The sequence below is a fragment of the Pogona vitticeps genome, chromosome 3, assembly GCF_051106095.1.
Source record: "Pogona vitticeps strain Pit_001003342236 chromosome 3, PviZW2.1, whole genome shotgun sequence".
NCBI classification, from domain to species: Eukaryota; Metazoa; Chordata; class Lepidosauria; order Squamata; family Agamidae; genus Pogona; species Pogona vitticeps.
Window position 1 is genome coordinate 6,552,480 of NC_135785.1, and position 14,982 is coordinate 6,567,461.

General features: G+C 44.9%; 1 protein-coding gene across 5 annotated transcripts in view; it reads left to right on the top strand.

Annotated features, from left to right (window-relative positions):
- AP2M1 (adaptor related protein complex 2 subunit mu 1) overlaps positions 1-14,982 on the top strand; it is a 48,135-nt gene that overhangs the window by 31,374 nt on the left and 1,779 nt on the right. For all 5 annotated transcript variants that reach the window (XM_020813500.3, XM_078389748.1, XM_072996301.2 and 2 more), the window contains exons 4-10: positions 1,421-1,503; positions 8,915-9,050; positions 9,223-9,364; positions 12,053-12,172; positions 13,643-13,778; positions 14,303-14,400; positions 14,555-14,666. In XM_020813500.3, the coding sequence (XP_020669159.1) occupies positions 1,421-1,503; positions 8,915-9,050; positions 9,223-9,364; positions 12,053-12,172; positions 13,643-13,778; positions 14,303-14,400; positions 14,555-14,666 (827 nt within the window). The remainder of the gene's footprint in view (positions 1-1,420; positions 1,504-8,914; positions 9,051-9,222; positions 9,365-12,052; positions 12,173-13,642; positions 13,779-14,302; positions 14,401-14,554; positions 14,667-14,982) is intronic.

A 14,982-nucleotide genomic window follows, 5' to 3' on the forward strand; every position in this document is an offset into this window, starting at 1 on the left:
GTCATTTTACTGGTCTAATAGTTTAGTAGCTTTTACAGCATTGTAAAAAGTCTATTCAAGTTCTTTATTTCAGTCCTTTTGTGATCCGACGTCCTCAAACATGGTAGTGATTGTTGCTTACCAACATATATTGTTCTTAATAATAATAATAATAATAATAATAATAATAATAATAATAATAATAATAATAATAATAATAATAATAATAATAAAACTCCTAAGAGTTTTATTATTTTAACTCCAGAACAGGGTGGGACACATTGAGTCCAGCCGTTGTCAAGGAGGCACTATGGAAAATCAAACTCCTGCCCTGTGGCTCTGCAGCCTAAACCACCGAGCTCTCCAGTAAGAACATCCACTGCATTCTCCAGGAGTTCCTGAAGTGGAATTTTAGGAGGTGAAGCCGAGAAGCACAAGTCTATAGCTCAGTGTGTTATTTCCCTATTTTGTTGCTTTTTTCTGGCCTTTTTTCTGTTTTCGAAAAGTAGGAAGCAGCCCTGATGCTTCCTAGGAGGCAGAGGTCTTCTTGGCACTCCTGTTTCTTCAGGAGACACCCTCTGTAAAGCCTAATGAGCAGTGACTCTATGGCTCCCAGTGTCCTTCAAACATAGGGGATCCAGGCCCTGCTGGATGGTTACGCGAGTGTAGAGGTGATTGACTGGAAACTAGGCTATAGACTTGTCTTTCTGGGCTGCCTGACCTACAATTCTGCCTGGAGAACTCTGGGGTTGCAGTCTAAAAATACAAAAGCCCATTCCCTTGTGAACAAGCAGGTGGAATTCCAAAAATTACTGACTTGGACGTTGGAAATCACAAACCTATCTTCATTGATGATACCCAGACTTTAGCAAGCCCTTTTCAGGAGAGGGAGGTGGGAAGATTATGAATCCATAAGTTGCCGCAGGCCATCCACAAGCGCAGCGTCACTTTGTATTCATGTTGCAGGTTTGGATCCTGAGAGGCTAGCTTTCTGCCTTCCTGGAGGTGGGCAGCTAATGGCAGTTTTCGTTTTCCCAGGCCTGGCTGGTCAGCTTACCCGCCCTACGACAACCTGCTACTCTGCTGTTGTTTTTTTAGGTTTTGATTTTTATGGCATGCTCATGCGAAAATCAAAACCTAAAGAAAATGCTGCAAAGGTAGATTATTCTGCTGCTGTTGGATTGTCCTGCCTCAAAGCAGGTTCCCTTGGAGGTCTGGATTCCATCCTCATATGCATTCATCTCGTCTTAACTACCACTGATTATAAGACAGTTCCTGATAGCCTCTAAGGGGATCAGCCTCAAATGTGGCAGCAAAGGGTGTGATTGGGAGACCTTGCTTGAATAAATTGTATCCTAGATTGTTGTGTGAGCAAAGGCACCTGTTATACACCAACCTTTTAGGTGTCATTTTTCTCTGATAACTCTTTGCCCTTCTGTAGAAATCCTGGACTTTGGTTACCCTCAGAATTCTGAAACAGGAGCACTGAAAACATTCATCACTCAGCAAGGAATCAAGAGCCAGGTAAAGCACTAGGGTTGGGTACAAGGGATTGTGTGTGGTGATAGTACCTTGCATGTATAAGAAGAAATGGTCATAATTATCAGGTTTTGTTTGCTGTAATACAGTGGTGCCTCGCATAGCGATTGCTACGTTTAGCGATGAAATCGCTTTGCAATGCATTTTTTGTGATCGCAAAAGCAATTGCTGTGCAATGTTCCCTATGGGTTTTTTTTTGCTTTGCGATGATCGGTTCCCTGCTTCGGGAACCGAGCATCGCAAAACGACGATTTCCCAACAGCTGATCGGCGGTTTTTAAATGGCTGCCAGGTAAACAAAATGGCCACCCGCTGTTTTCTGGGACGGATTCCTCGCTTAAGAGGCACCGAAAATGACTGCGCTATGGAGGATCTTCACTGAACGTTGAGTTTTAAGCCCATAGGAATGCATTAAACAGGTTTTAATGCATTTCTATGGGCTTTTTTTTATTTCGCATTGCGACGTTTTCATTCTGCAGCGATTTTTGTGGAACGAATTAACGTCACAATGTGAGGCACCACTGTATTTTGAGACAGTAGAGGGTAGTTGACTGTTTTAGAGTAGGGCTCTGCTATTTGTGTCCACTTGTAGCTCCCAGAGGTTGTTCTTCAGAAGCCCTCTTTGCCACTTCTAAAATATCCTGCTACGTCCAAACCATATTATCACCTCTTATCTGGCCCATGTTCCAAAGCAAAGCTTATGTATTGTCTCCACTGCCATCAAACGGCCTTGAAGTCTAATAATTGAGGGGCTTTTGCAGTCTAGGAAAGGGACAGATGGTGTAAGTGGCCTGAAAGGAGAGAATGGAGCAGGGCTCTAACGTTGCACTGCAGCTGCTCTTTAAAGCATGCCTGTAGATAGCTGGTGAAGGCCACAATCAGAGACAGATCAAATACGGAGTCCATCGCAGGTTACAAACACGATGGGGATGTACAGTCTCCAGGCTTCGAAGGAAGGGACCTTCAAATGCCAGATTCAGAGGAAGGGGGATCCGGAGACAGGGATCGAATTGTCTCGTGTGCTCCCAGAGGCATCTGGTGGGGCCACGGTGAGGTACAGGAAGCTGGACGAGAGGGGCCCTTGTCCTGATCCATCACAGGGCTCTTCTTAGGTTCCTATGTAGGAGAGCAGAAAGAAAAGGAGGGAGATGTTGTAAGTTCACCTTGTAACTTGCCTTGGACCTCTAACACATAATGCCTGAAGTGCCTCTTCTATCATTTTAGCTCACGTCTCCATCCTAACTCGATTCAGGGAGAAGGCAGCTTAGAAAGAGTCGCCACTCTGGTTGTAATGATGGTTCCATATATGTGGTTTTTGAATGGAGATGAGTTGTCCCGTCATCTCTAAATGGGAGATGATAAACTAAAGCCATTGTTAATTGAATGCTTCCATCCATATTCAAACAGGATCTGTACCTCTTTGCTTGAGCATTTTGGCGGCTAACTATGTGGATTAAATTAAAGATAGTGAGGGAAGAATAAAAAAGGTTGAGAAAGCAAGGCCAAGTTTTCAAATTCCTTCATATTCTAACGAATATGAAAACTTCTTATTTAAGTTAATATATCTTGAATGATTCAAAAACTTTTCTTCCCTGTGATGTTCCAGAGCAGGGTGTTTTTTTTTTAAAGACCACGGATCTTGCAAATAGCTGGATGAGCAGATATTTCTGACTAATCTTGCAGATTCTCGGCCCATTTCCTCATACAAGTCAGTTTGCTTTCTGAGGAAGCTGAGGCAGTGTTTTTTTTTTTTTTTTGTAGCTAAGTACAGGAAAGGGTGGTGTTTCTGTACAGTAGGGTAAACCTGCTGAGTTTGGAAAATAATCCAGTTGTTTCTTCCTGCCAGCCTTTTAGGTTTGTTTTAGCCATGTGGCTGCACAAAAGTAGCATTGGAAACACCCGGGCCTATTTGGGAGGCCTTGGTTCTCAGTGCTGAGTATATGAACAGAACACACTCACGGTAGCTTGGCTGGTGTCATTTCCTCTCAACATATCCCCATCTGGACCCATGGACTGTTGCTGAGCACTTAACTGCCTCTACCTCAGGCAGTGGTAAATCCTTAACAAAAAACTGGTATTTGGAGATAGTCTTCATTTCTCCTGGTTAAGCATGGCCAGCTCCCTCAGCTCTTTTGTACAGAGCTTTATCCAGCTTGGGATAAAAACTGTACAGCATCATGTTGGCTAGGCAAATACTGGGCTAAACAGTGACACAGGATTGGTTCTGCCTTATTCTCATTTTGTGATTGATCCAGAAGATAATGTTTTGAAGGCCAGATGTTTCATGTCCAGTAAAGCTGGGGGAAATTTCTTGTAACCAGGAGTTCTGAAAATGTGTACTAATGTACTGGCCAGTTCTCTGTGCTTTGGAGAGCAGAGCATGGTCCTTGATTGTTATGGGATGGAGGAGAGAAGGGAGAAATAGACTGCAAATGGTTGTGTAGTAGTATAAACACACACTTCTGGTTTGAGTTGATATACTGCCCCATGCTTACATTCAACCCATGTAAATGGCTACAGGCTCTCAAATACCCAGTTGCCTTGTAACCCTAAAGAAATTTGCTTTCCATTTAAGATGCTTCAGCCAAATGGTGGTGCAGTGGTGCCCCGCATGATGATGATAATCTGTTCCATAGAAATAGCTGTTTAGCGAAATCATTGTCATGCGAAATCCGTTTCCCCATTGGAATGCATTGAAACTGTTTAATGCTTTCCAATGGGGAAAATACCTCGTCGTCCTGCGAAGATCGCCGATAGGGAAGCCATTTTGCGAGCACCGATCAGCTGTTAAAATAGCTGTCCTGCGAAGCATAGGTCCTGAAAACACAGGGTAGCCATTTTGCGGAGCCGCCAATTAGCTGTAAAAATCGTCATCTTGCGAACAAACGGTTCATGAAGCATGGACCAAATCATCGTCCAGCGAAAATTCCCCATTGAAATGACTGTTTTGCGAATCGCTATAGTGATCGCAAAACCTTGTCGTCATGCGGATTTGTCATTTTACGAGGTCGTCGTCTAGTGAGGTACCACTGTATGCTGCTTTATGTTGGAGGCATTGGAGAGGTCTGCGAACCTTACAAGACTACCATTTCAGTCGCGCTTACTAGATAGCACCTTCTCCCTTGCTGATGTCTCCCATTTATTTAGTCTAGAAGACAGCCCTTTCATTCAGCTCAGTAACTGAACAGATGAGAAGCTTTGTAGCACCTGATGTTGTCCTAAAGCTAACATTCTGCTCTCTTCTCCTTCCTTCCTGCTGACCCGCTTGCCTCCTAACCCTTTGTGTGCTGCATTTGCTGCTATGCATTTGCTTTCTGGCTTTCTGCACCTGACTGGACCTGCTTGTAGCACCAGGTAGGAGAATTTGCTATCCCTCCCAACCAGTTCCTGATGATCTAGCTGATCCTTCCTAAGAGTGTCTCTCTTCAGACTGGGTCCACTTGAACCTTGTAGTACTGTACACTAATGATGTAGAAATTTTTGAATGGAAAACAATCAGGGAGGAGGGGAAAGTAACTCTTCTCTAGCATCACTGTATCTCTAGTTCAACAATGTATTTAAATCCTTATGTTTCCATCTCACAGATAGACAGGTCTGCACAGACTCCCGTAGAACATTCTATAACTGAGTGATGTGTCATGGGAACTTTTGCCTCCAATCTTCACAGCACATGTAACAGTATGCCCTGCTCGTCCCTCTCAGTTCCATTTAGTCTACTGCTTCACCAGCCACTCAGAAATGCTTCACCCTCTTCCTTGACGTCATTGTTTCTTATTTCTCTAGTGTCATAGACAAAAATATTGGCACCCTTGCAATTCTGTCAGAAAAAGCAACCCTTCTCTCAGAAAATCGTTGCCGTTGCAAATGTTTTGGTACTCACATGTTCACTTCTTTGGTTTGCATTGGAACAACAGAAAAAAACAGAAGAAAAGTCAAATCTGATACAATCCCACACAGAAACGAAAACATGCACTGGCCAAAATTATTGGCACCCTGCCTAAGTTGTAAGAAATAATTGCGTTTCAAGCATGTGATGCTCCTTTAATTTGTATTTAGACACACCTGTTGCAAGTAAGAGCTGTGGGCAATATAGCAATCCAACCAGTTAAGATGGAGAAAAGTTGACTCAACCTTTGTGTTGTGTGTGATACTGAGCATGGAGAAAAGAATGAAGTGTAGAGTTGTCTGTGGATTTAAAAAACCTACGTCTTGCAGAGACAAGATGATTCCTTCAGACAATCATATAATAATTACAGTGGTGCCTCACTTAACGGCATTAATCAGTTCCAAGAAAATCGCTGTTAAGCGAAAACGTCATAAAGCGAAAATAAAAAGCCCATTGAAATGCATTGAAAACCGTTCAGTGCGTTCCAATGGGCTAAAAACTCACCGTCCAGAGAAGATCCTCCGTGCGGTGGCCATTTTCGGTGCCTGTATAGTGAGGAGTCTGTCCCTAAACACAGCGGGGAGCCATTTTAATTACCCAGCGGCCATTTTGAAACCGCAGATCAGCTGTTTAAAAAGCATCGTTTTGCAAAGAATTGGTTCCTGAAGCAGTGAACTGATCATCGCAAAGCAAAAATGTTGTCGTGAAGCAGATTCGTCGTAATGCAGGGTAATCGTAAAGCGGGGCACGACTGTATATGCCGTTAAGTCAGTTACAATGTATGGCTGCCCTTTCCATGGTTTTATAGGTATGAATTACTCAGAAGTGATATATTATTCCTTCTGTGGATGCCCAGATATATCAAATGCTTATATTGCCTCTGTGAATGGCATCTCACAAAGCCCTGATAATTCGTAGAGGGTTCACTAAAGAAAGAATTTGCTGTCCTTCCCAACCAGTTCCTGATAATCTAGTTGAACTGATCCTCCTTAGCAGTATCTGTTGTCAGACAGTCCAGCAACAAAAATGATATAAAGCTGTTCGTTTGGAGAGTTTTTCCAAAGACAGCTGATCAAGAAGCTTTTAATGAACTGCTTTGCACGACAAACAAATCTTTCATAGCAAAAAAGTCTTGAACTATGGCATCACCTACTTTGTTTTCAACCTCGCTCAGTCTTGGAAGTCCTTGACACTGGGCATTACATCACCAAAATCCTTTACGCCAGTATTCTTACCAAGCACAGGCCCCCACAACTTTGGTATAGGGAATGCAATCCAGGCAGTTCTCTTTCCCTAAAATCTCCAAAAAACTAAGAAACCTGCAAGTCGTGAACTGTCAAATAAGAAAAAGAAGACTGGCAAGAATTCTCTTCAACCAAATCATCAAGTTCAGGTTCAACCCAGCATTTTTGAGATCGCCGTTGTAAGTACTTTCTGTCCTGTCATAGGAGGACCAGACGTAGATGTAGGCGTCCTTCAGTCTCGAAAGACTAAGGTAACATGCTCTGTATAGAGGACTTTGACGCTGTATGTGAAGCTGGAGTGTCCTCTCTAGATCACGAAGCTTGGGTAGAATAATATGGAGGATAGGCTGTTACCCAAGCAGCAAATCCCCCCTCTCCACATCACTGAAATAGTCCAATGGAAAGGCAAGAGCCAATACAACTGGTTCCAGCGACGTTGCAGGAGTTGAGAGAATGACACGAACTGCCTCTGGGACTCCGGCTCCGGATTTTGCCTCGAGGTTAACTCCTGAAGCCTTTTCCATCATTGGATATAGCCACAAGGCAGTGGAGGTTTGAAATCGGAGTTTTCCTTCTCCTAGATGGGCTGCCTTCCAAGGCTGATGAGCCCCACCTACCAGCAGTCCAAGGAATCCATATGGAAGACAGTGTCTCTAGGTCACCTGGACACTGGATCTTTGGATTTTGCTTCAGGTGCTTTTCCGTCAGCCCCACTCAGCAGCAGCTGTGTGCCACTCTTCTGATTGAGGTCCTTTGCTCAGGTTTTTTTGCTCAGATGATGAAATTCAGGACCCCTTGAAGGATGCTAAAGGTATGGCAGGCACTTCTGAGGACTATCCCTGTTGATCATGCACGGTCCAGGCCTCTTTTGCTGCTGCTTTTGCTGACATTGTTTCTCTCAGTTGCCTTATCCAAATGGATGTCAAGATCACTAGAACATTTGTTTGTTTGTTTGTTTGTTTGTTTGTTTGTTTGTTTGTGACTCTCAATAAACTCTTAAATCTTACTCATTGAGCAGATGACCTTCATACCTTGCCTTCCACAGAAATAATACCATGTTCAGATACCTCTTTTCTTCCAAAGGTGGTGTTACATTTCCATCTCTCTCAGAATATAGTTCTTCAGCCACACCACTTGGAACTTTCCTTCTTGTTCCCAAGGTGTACTGGGCTCTAGATTTCAGTCTATAGCTTCATTCAATAAGTCACCTCTTGTGAGAACAAGATATCCCCATCTCTTCACAGAGATTCACTAAATGAATAGCTGTGGCTGTTCTATGAGCCTTACCAATGAGGGGCCTTGTGACGCAGTGGTTAAACTGCAGTGCTGCAGTCAAACTTCTGCACACAACCTGAATTTGATCCCGACAGGTTCAGATAGCTGGCAGCTGGCTTAAGGTTGACTGAGTCTTCTCTTCTGAGGTCAGTAAATTAAGTACCCAGCTCATGTGGGGTGGGGGTGGGGGCAATATATAGCCTGCATAATTAGATTGTAAGCCACCCAGGGAGTGCTTTAAGCTCTGTGGGGCAGTATATAAGCAGCACACATTCTGTTAGCAACTAGCAAATCTCTCAGTTCCTGTCTTTCTGATAACCCATTCAGTTAGAGCTGTGGCAGCCTCTCTACCTTTCCTGTGCACTCTACAGTTTCAAGTAGGTGACTAGCCCCTTTTTGCTGTGCTTTTCTATGCCTCACGCATAAAGAATGTGTAGCTTGCCTCCTACTGGAGGCAAGCACAACCCACATTCCTCAAAACCATTTCTCTCAATATAGCAGACTAGGCACTGAGAAGGATGAGCAAGTTGCTCCTCTACATATGCAGTGCAGATTGGGGTAGTGTGGTCTGGTCAGAAGCCTGCTCAGCTGGAGAATATTCTGTGGGAGTCTTTGCACAGGTACAAGGCCCGATTTTTGTCATGACACAAATGACCTGTTGAAGAGCTGCAACCTCAGGTCAGCATCCCGCCTTTCCATGCCACTGAGGGGAGGGCTTTTTTTGCTTTTAACTGTAACAAACTTACTTCCTAACCTGGTGAGATTGGGGCTTTGAACCTCTAAGTATATTTGTCCTAGAGGGTTGATAATTGGCACCTCACATTGCTCAGCCTACTAATCTTGTGTGGCGTTTGTGGAGTGAAAGGATTGCAATGACAGCTGTTTGCAGTTCGTGACTCATGGCGCAAGTCAATATTGTATTGCTAGTGCAGTTGTTGGTGATATCTTGGGGTCCTAAGAGCATATGTCCTCTATCCCTCACTGTTCTCTAGACCAAGGAAGAGCAGTCTCAGATTACTAGCCAGGTGACTGGACAGATTGGTTGGAGGCGTGAAGGCATCAAATACCGTCGCAATGAACTCTTCCTGGATGTTCTGGAGAGTGTGAATTTGCTCATGTCGCCACAAGGTAAACACAATGTGGGCAATCTTAAGCATGTTGGCACCGAAACAAAAAATACATTCTGTGTATTCCCAAATGGTTCTTTGGCTTTGTTGGGGATTGTTTTTGTTTAAACACCAAGTTTGCCCTCTTTAGGATACCACGCTGTTCTGCATCATTTGGTTTTCCTTTCTTCCAGGTCAAGTATTGAGCGCCCACGTGTCTGGCAGGGTGGTGATGAAGAGCTACCTGAGTGGGATGCCAGAGTGCAAGTTTGGGATGAATGACAAGATTGTCATTGAAAAACAAGGCAAAGGGACGGCAGATGAAACGGGGAAGAGGTAAGGATGTGAACAGACAAGCTGTAAGCTTCAGGTTACTCTGCTTAACTTTCAGGGACTGCCTGACTTGTTCCTTTCTCAGTTGGGAAGATATTCCTGCTTTTGTTAGCTTGTTTGCTGCCTTACCAAGATAGGAAGCTCTTTGGCTTATGATTTTCCCCCCTGTGGAAGTAGATGGCTGAGTGGCGGTCTTTCTGTTGCTGCTTCAGTCTGTAAGGTTTTGGAGTGGGAACTCCCACAGGGACCACAGAAATTCTGGATCTTTGCAGGTCCAAGCAAAACTCGGTACTGGCTGGATTCCCTGTTCCCCTGATGTTCACCTATTCAATGAGTGAACAACCTTAATCTAGACGTTTGTATTTGCTGCATGTCTGCAAATCAAGAGAGACACCAATGTCCTTTTGTTCCTCATTTTTAAATCAAGTCTGGTGGCCATGTGCCAGCATGTTCCTTGTTTGTGGGTGCCTGGGAGGGAATGGGAACGCCACTCACATTTCTTTGCCTTCCCACATGCTAGGTTTAACAAGGCTGTATTGGTGTGTCAGCCTTGCAGATTCCACACTCTGAAATCAGTCTCCTGAGTTAGTGCAGACTGTCTCTGAGGCCATCCTTGTTCGCCCGTAACTACTTCTATATTTAATTATTTTTTTTCTTTTGTGTTCTGCTGACTCCAGTGAAACAGGAAGGTAGATAATCTGCTTACTGCTGTGTGCACGCCCTCTTCTCCCTTTCTCCCCACCCTTTTGCTTTGTGTGATTTGTGCATGGGCCACCATTTTCAGACACTTCTGCACAGGTCAGGCCTGTGGTTGAAGCCTGAGTTGCCGCTTTCTTGGTTTTGGAGACAGAATCCACAGGAAGGGTTGCCCTTCCCATCCGGCTGGCACAGGCAGATGCCTGAACGAGCTGGGCAAGGCTCCTAAAGTATTCGGGCAGGATTGTGACCCCTGGCAAAGGCTGTCATTGGTTTCTTGCATTAGCCAAGCAGCAAGATAGTGCAAGAACTACACTCTTTTCTCCCTGGTGCAGAAGCAGGAGGAGGGGAAATGCATTGGAAGGGCTTTTTGAAAAAGTGAATCCAAGTACTATCTTATGGTGATTAAGGAAAGCAGCTACATCCTTCAGGAGCCAGGTAGAGGTCTCTCTTCAGAATTTGATTCTGAGAACCTAAATTCCTAGGCTTCAAAACTACCAGCTGAATCAAAGTTATTTTTTAGAGAATTGTGTCTCCCCCCCCCGCCCCCCAAATGATAGAGCATACAGTGGTGCCTCGCATAGCGAGGTTAATCCGTTCCGGATTAACCTTCGCTATGCTGAAGCATCGTTAAACGGTACAGAAAAGCCCATTATAACACATTAAACATGGTTTAATGCGTTCCAAATGGGCCAAATACTCACCGTTTAACGAAGCTTCTTAATGGCCGGCAGCCATTTTCGCGCCCTCGCCTCGCTTAACGAGGGCGCGAAAACGCTGCGGGCGGCCATTTTAGGCCATTTTCCGGCTTCCGGCGGCCATTTTGGCCGCCGAACAGCTGATCGGCGGGGGTCGTTTTGCGAAGATCGGTAAGCGAAATGCTTACCGGTCTTCGCAAAGCGAATTTTTCCCTATGGGAAAAACGTTGTGCGATCGCATTAGCGATCCGAAAAAACGGATCGCTATGCGATTTAATCGTTATACGGTGCGCTCGTTAAGCGAGGCACCACTGTATTGTGCTCTGAGAAAAGATCTCCCAAGTAGAACAGAAGTCTTTATTCCTTGGAGGATGCAAATAATAATAATAAGTCAAACTTTCAGTAGATATATTGACAAAATATATATATACGTGGCCAGCTTCTTCACACTGCATCTTAACAAAGCCTGACCCATGTGCACATTAAGCAACTGCCTCCTGTGCCCATTCTGTGCCTTCGGCACTCACTTCTATTCCCTGCAATTCAGCCACCCTGCTGTACTCTAGCACGCCTCCTTGAATGACTTCGCCGTTTGAGTCATTCATTCACTGCCATTCAGCGCTTGCACCTGGCAAGAGTTGCAATGAGGTTTTGATCCTGTTTGGGTTGTTTGTGAACATTCTCCTCTCTCCGAGGCTGCAACGGAACCCCTTTTTCCCCTTGCTCAGCAAAAATGCAGAGAAGTAGGACTTAGATATAAGTGCCCACAAAAGTCCCATGGGAACTCCTGACATCTCTGAAAGAGGACATTCTCTGGCCCCCAAAGTCCTTGCAGCTACGTGAAAATGAAGAGTTGCCTCTGGTGCATTCTGAATGAAAATCCCTTGTGCTACTTCTGCATCCACCTCTTGTGGAGAAAAATTTTCTTCGTGAGACATCAGTCTGTCTGATGAAATGCTGTGGCTAGAGCAGGAGGGAGCCTATCTGTGAAATCCCACACACATACATTCACTGGATCGCAGAAAGGGGGGGCCCCTAGCTTGGTGCCTGGTGGGAGACCAAACAGCCATGGTGGCTGTAAGAGAAATAGTAGCCTCTAGTAGTGCCAGGTTTCAGACTTGCTCCCCTGTCTGCCTCGGCTGTTTTATGCCTTAGCCTGTAAAGGCAAAAAGGCTCGGTGTAGACCTGGTCATGTTGCAACAAGGGGAGACGGAACACTGCTTTGCATATCCCTGCTCCCTTCTCCAAATACATCTTGATGACTGATCCTGATTTTCCTTGTGTTTTCATGGTGTAGCGGGAAGCAGTCCATTGCTATCGACGACTGCACCTTCCACCAGTGTGTCAGGCTCAGCAAGTTTGACTCGGAGAGAAGCATCAGCTTCATACCCCCAGATGGAGAATTTGAACTCATGAGGTACAATTTGGTGGAAATAGATTGTTACACGAGTTGGCATTGGCTGTACTAAGTTGAGCACCAGTGGGCTTCCCACTTTATGCGGAAGTATTTTGCAGTCACTCACAGTAGGTAAGCCACAGTGTCATTTTTATTTTTACTTGTACTTGTACAGGCATTCAGCCTGTTAAAAGCTAGCACCTACTCCAGAGCAGTTATACAGAGGACCCTGAGGACAATGTAAGTGGATGCCACCTTCAGAAACCCTTGTGAAGAAACCTTTGTGTAATTCACTTGCTGCTGTCAGTGGAAACTGTTGGAACTCGGGAGAGCTTTGAGCTCATCTGGACATTTTGTGCTGACACATTGATTCTCATTTGTGGCAATCCTTTTAGGTTTTTCTAGGTATAAAGTGTTTGACAGTGGTTTCCCTTCCACTGCCTATATTGGTGGTATGGAACCATGCAGCTTGCTTACGGCAACACAAGTGGCAAAGCATGTAACCACATCAGCTGCTTGCGCTCTGTGAGGTTGATCTTAGCTGGCCTCTTTTATGTGATGTGGTTCTAATTGTCTCACACTGTACTTCCACGCCAGTTTGGTACGATCCAATTTGTTACAATTCAATAGTCATGTTTAAGTCAGATTGAAGTTTTGTTTGTAAATGGGCACTGATTTGTCCCTTAAAGCAAAAACAAATATGTTAGCAGTAGCATGTAGATGTCATAGACAGTTATGAAAAGGGACAAGATTTATGGAATAAATGTGTACTTCCCTGTATAAAGAGTACTGTACAGTGGTGCCTCGCTTAACGATGATAATTGATTCCCAAAATATCGCTGTTAAGCGATTTCATCGCTAAGTGAATCACGGTTTCCCACAGAAATGCATTGAAAACCGGATAATCCATTCCAATGGGAACGGATTGCCGTCCTTAAGCGAAAATCGCCATAGGAAACATCACTAAGCGAAACAGGGTTCCCCAGTTGAAATGCATTGAAACCGATTCAGTGCATCTCAATGGGGGGAAAATTACAACAAATTTAAAAAGAGTCGGAACAAAGTCAAATTAGTTTAACAAAGGGTTTATTAAGTGCACTTATGATTTCAAGCATTCTAAACATTTTTAAATATTTAAAAAACAGCCAACATGAGGCTGTCAAAACCATCGTTAAGCGAAACGGGGACCCAAACTGTCATCGCTATGCGAAGCATGGTCCCAAACATCACTATGCGAAAATCACCCATAGGAACCATTGTTAAACGGAGCGCAAGATCGCTCCGAAAAAGTCATCACTAAGCGATTTCATCATTAAACGGAGCAATCTCTAAGCGAGGCACCACTGTATAAGGAAATTCAGAAGCCCAAGGGGAGCACTTGATGGGGATAGTAATTCATTTGAGTCTCAATGTGTGTCACCATTTGGTGGTCCATACAGTGGCATACTCCTCCCCTCCATCTACTAAGGGAGGTTCGTTTTTGTCCACCAGGTACAGAACCACTAAGGACATTATCCTGCCTTTTCGGGTGATCCCACTGGTGCGGGAGGTGGGCCGCACCAAGCTGGAGGTGAAGGTGGTGATCAAGTCTAACTTCAAGCCTTCTCTCTTGGCTCAGAAGATAGAGGTAACGGTGGCAAGGGCGTGAAGTGCATTCCATCCATGGCAGTCTGTTACAGCAAGACACAAGCTCATATCCCTTCAGCTCTTCAGCTGTGGGAGCACAGTGCTTTCCTGTTGGTAGGCTGTAGAAGAGCAATGTGTGGGAGCTGATGGCTCTGCATGGTCCTTGGAGGCCGGCTAACAGCAAGTGCTCTTAAATGCCCTGCAATGGAATCCAAATGTTTACTGAGGGTTACAAATCCTGTAGGGTGGCATGGCTAACGCTTGGTCAGCCAGCCACTCTGCATGGTGGACTCTCTGTGTAAAACGTAACTCTTGTAACTCTTCAGAGAGCTTCCTTGTTTTGATAGGTCTTCATGAATGCTTTGTTGCTTTTACCCTACAACCGATCCGCCCCCCCGGCTCTTTCTCGGATATACAGTTGTGCTTTCTGTTTCTTCTGAGTTCTGTCCTAGACTGTGTTAGTTAGCGTTCTCTTTCCTGTTGGCCCAAGTGGCAAAATGGAATTCAGACACTTCTGTCTCTTAGGTGCGAATCCCAACCCCTCTCAACACGAGTGGCGTACAGGTCATCTGCATGAAAGGGAAGGCAAAGTACAAGGCCAGCGAGAACGCCATTGTCTGGAAGTAAGTGGCACATCTCTTCATCGGGGCAGGGGTAGCTCAGCGCAGCCTATGAGCCCTGGCAGATTGTGTGCCCCCAGCCCTCAGCTGATCTGGTGGTGCCAAGGAGGTCCACCCTGGGTTGACAGAACAGTTTTCTCTCTCCTTCATTCCATAGAATTAAGCGCATGGCTGGCATGAAGGAATCACAGATCAGTGCAGAGATTGAATTGCTTCCAACCAACGACAAGAAGAAGTGGGCTCGGCCACCCATCTCCATGAACTTCGAGGTAGGAAGACTAAATTCTCCCTAGGAGGTTGCTTGGTACAGGGTAGCTGCTTCAGTTTCAGATTCAAAGAGAGGGAGGGATTAAGAGAGGATGAGCAGTTGCACTGAAGAAATGATGGGGCAGGGACCCCCCTCCCCCAAAAAAAGTGTTTTTGATATGTATGGCTTTTTGAGAGAGAGATGAGACCTGCCAAGGAAAAATCATCTGTGCTCATTCAGAGCTTTGAGCCCACCGTGCCTTTCCCTGGGAGGCTTCTGCTTTTCACCTCTAGGCCTTATCATCCTGACTTATGTCAGGCTCAGGAATGCGTGGCAGA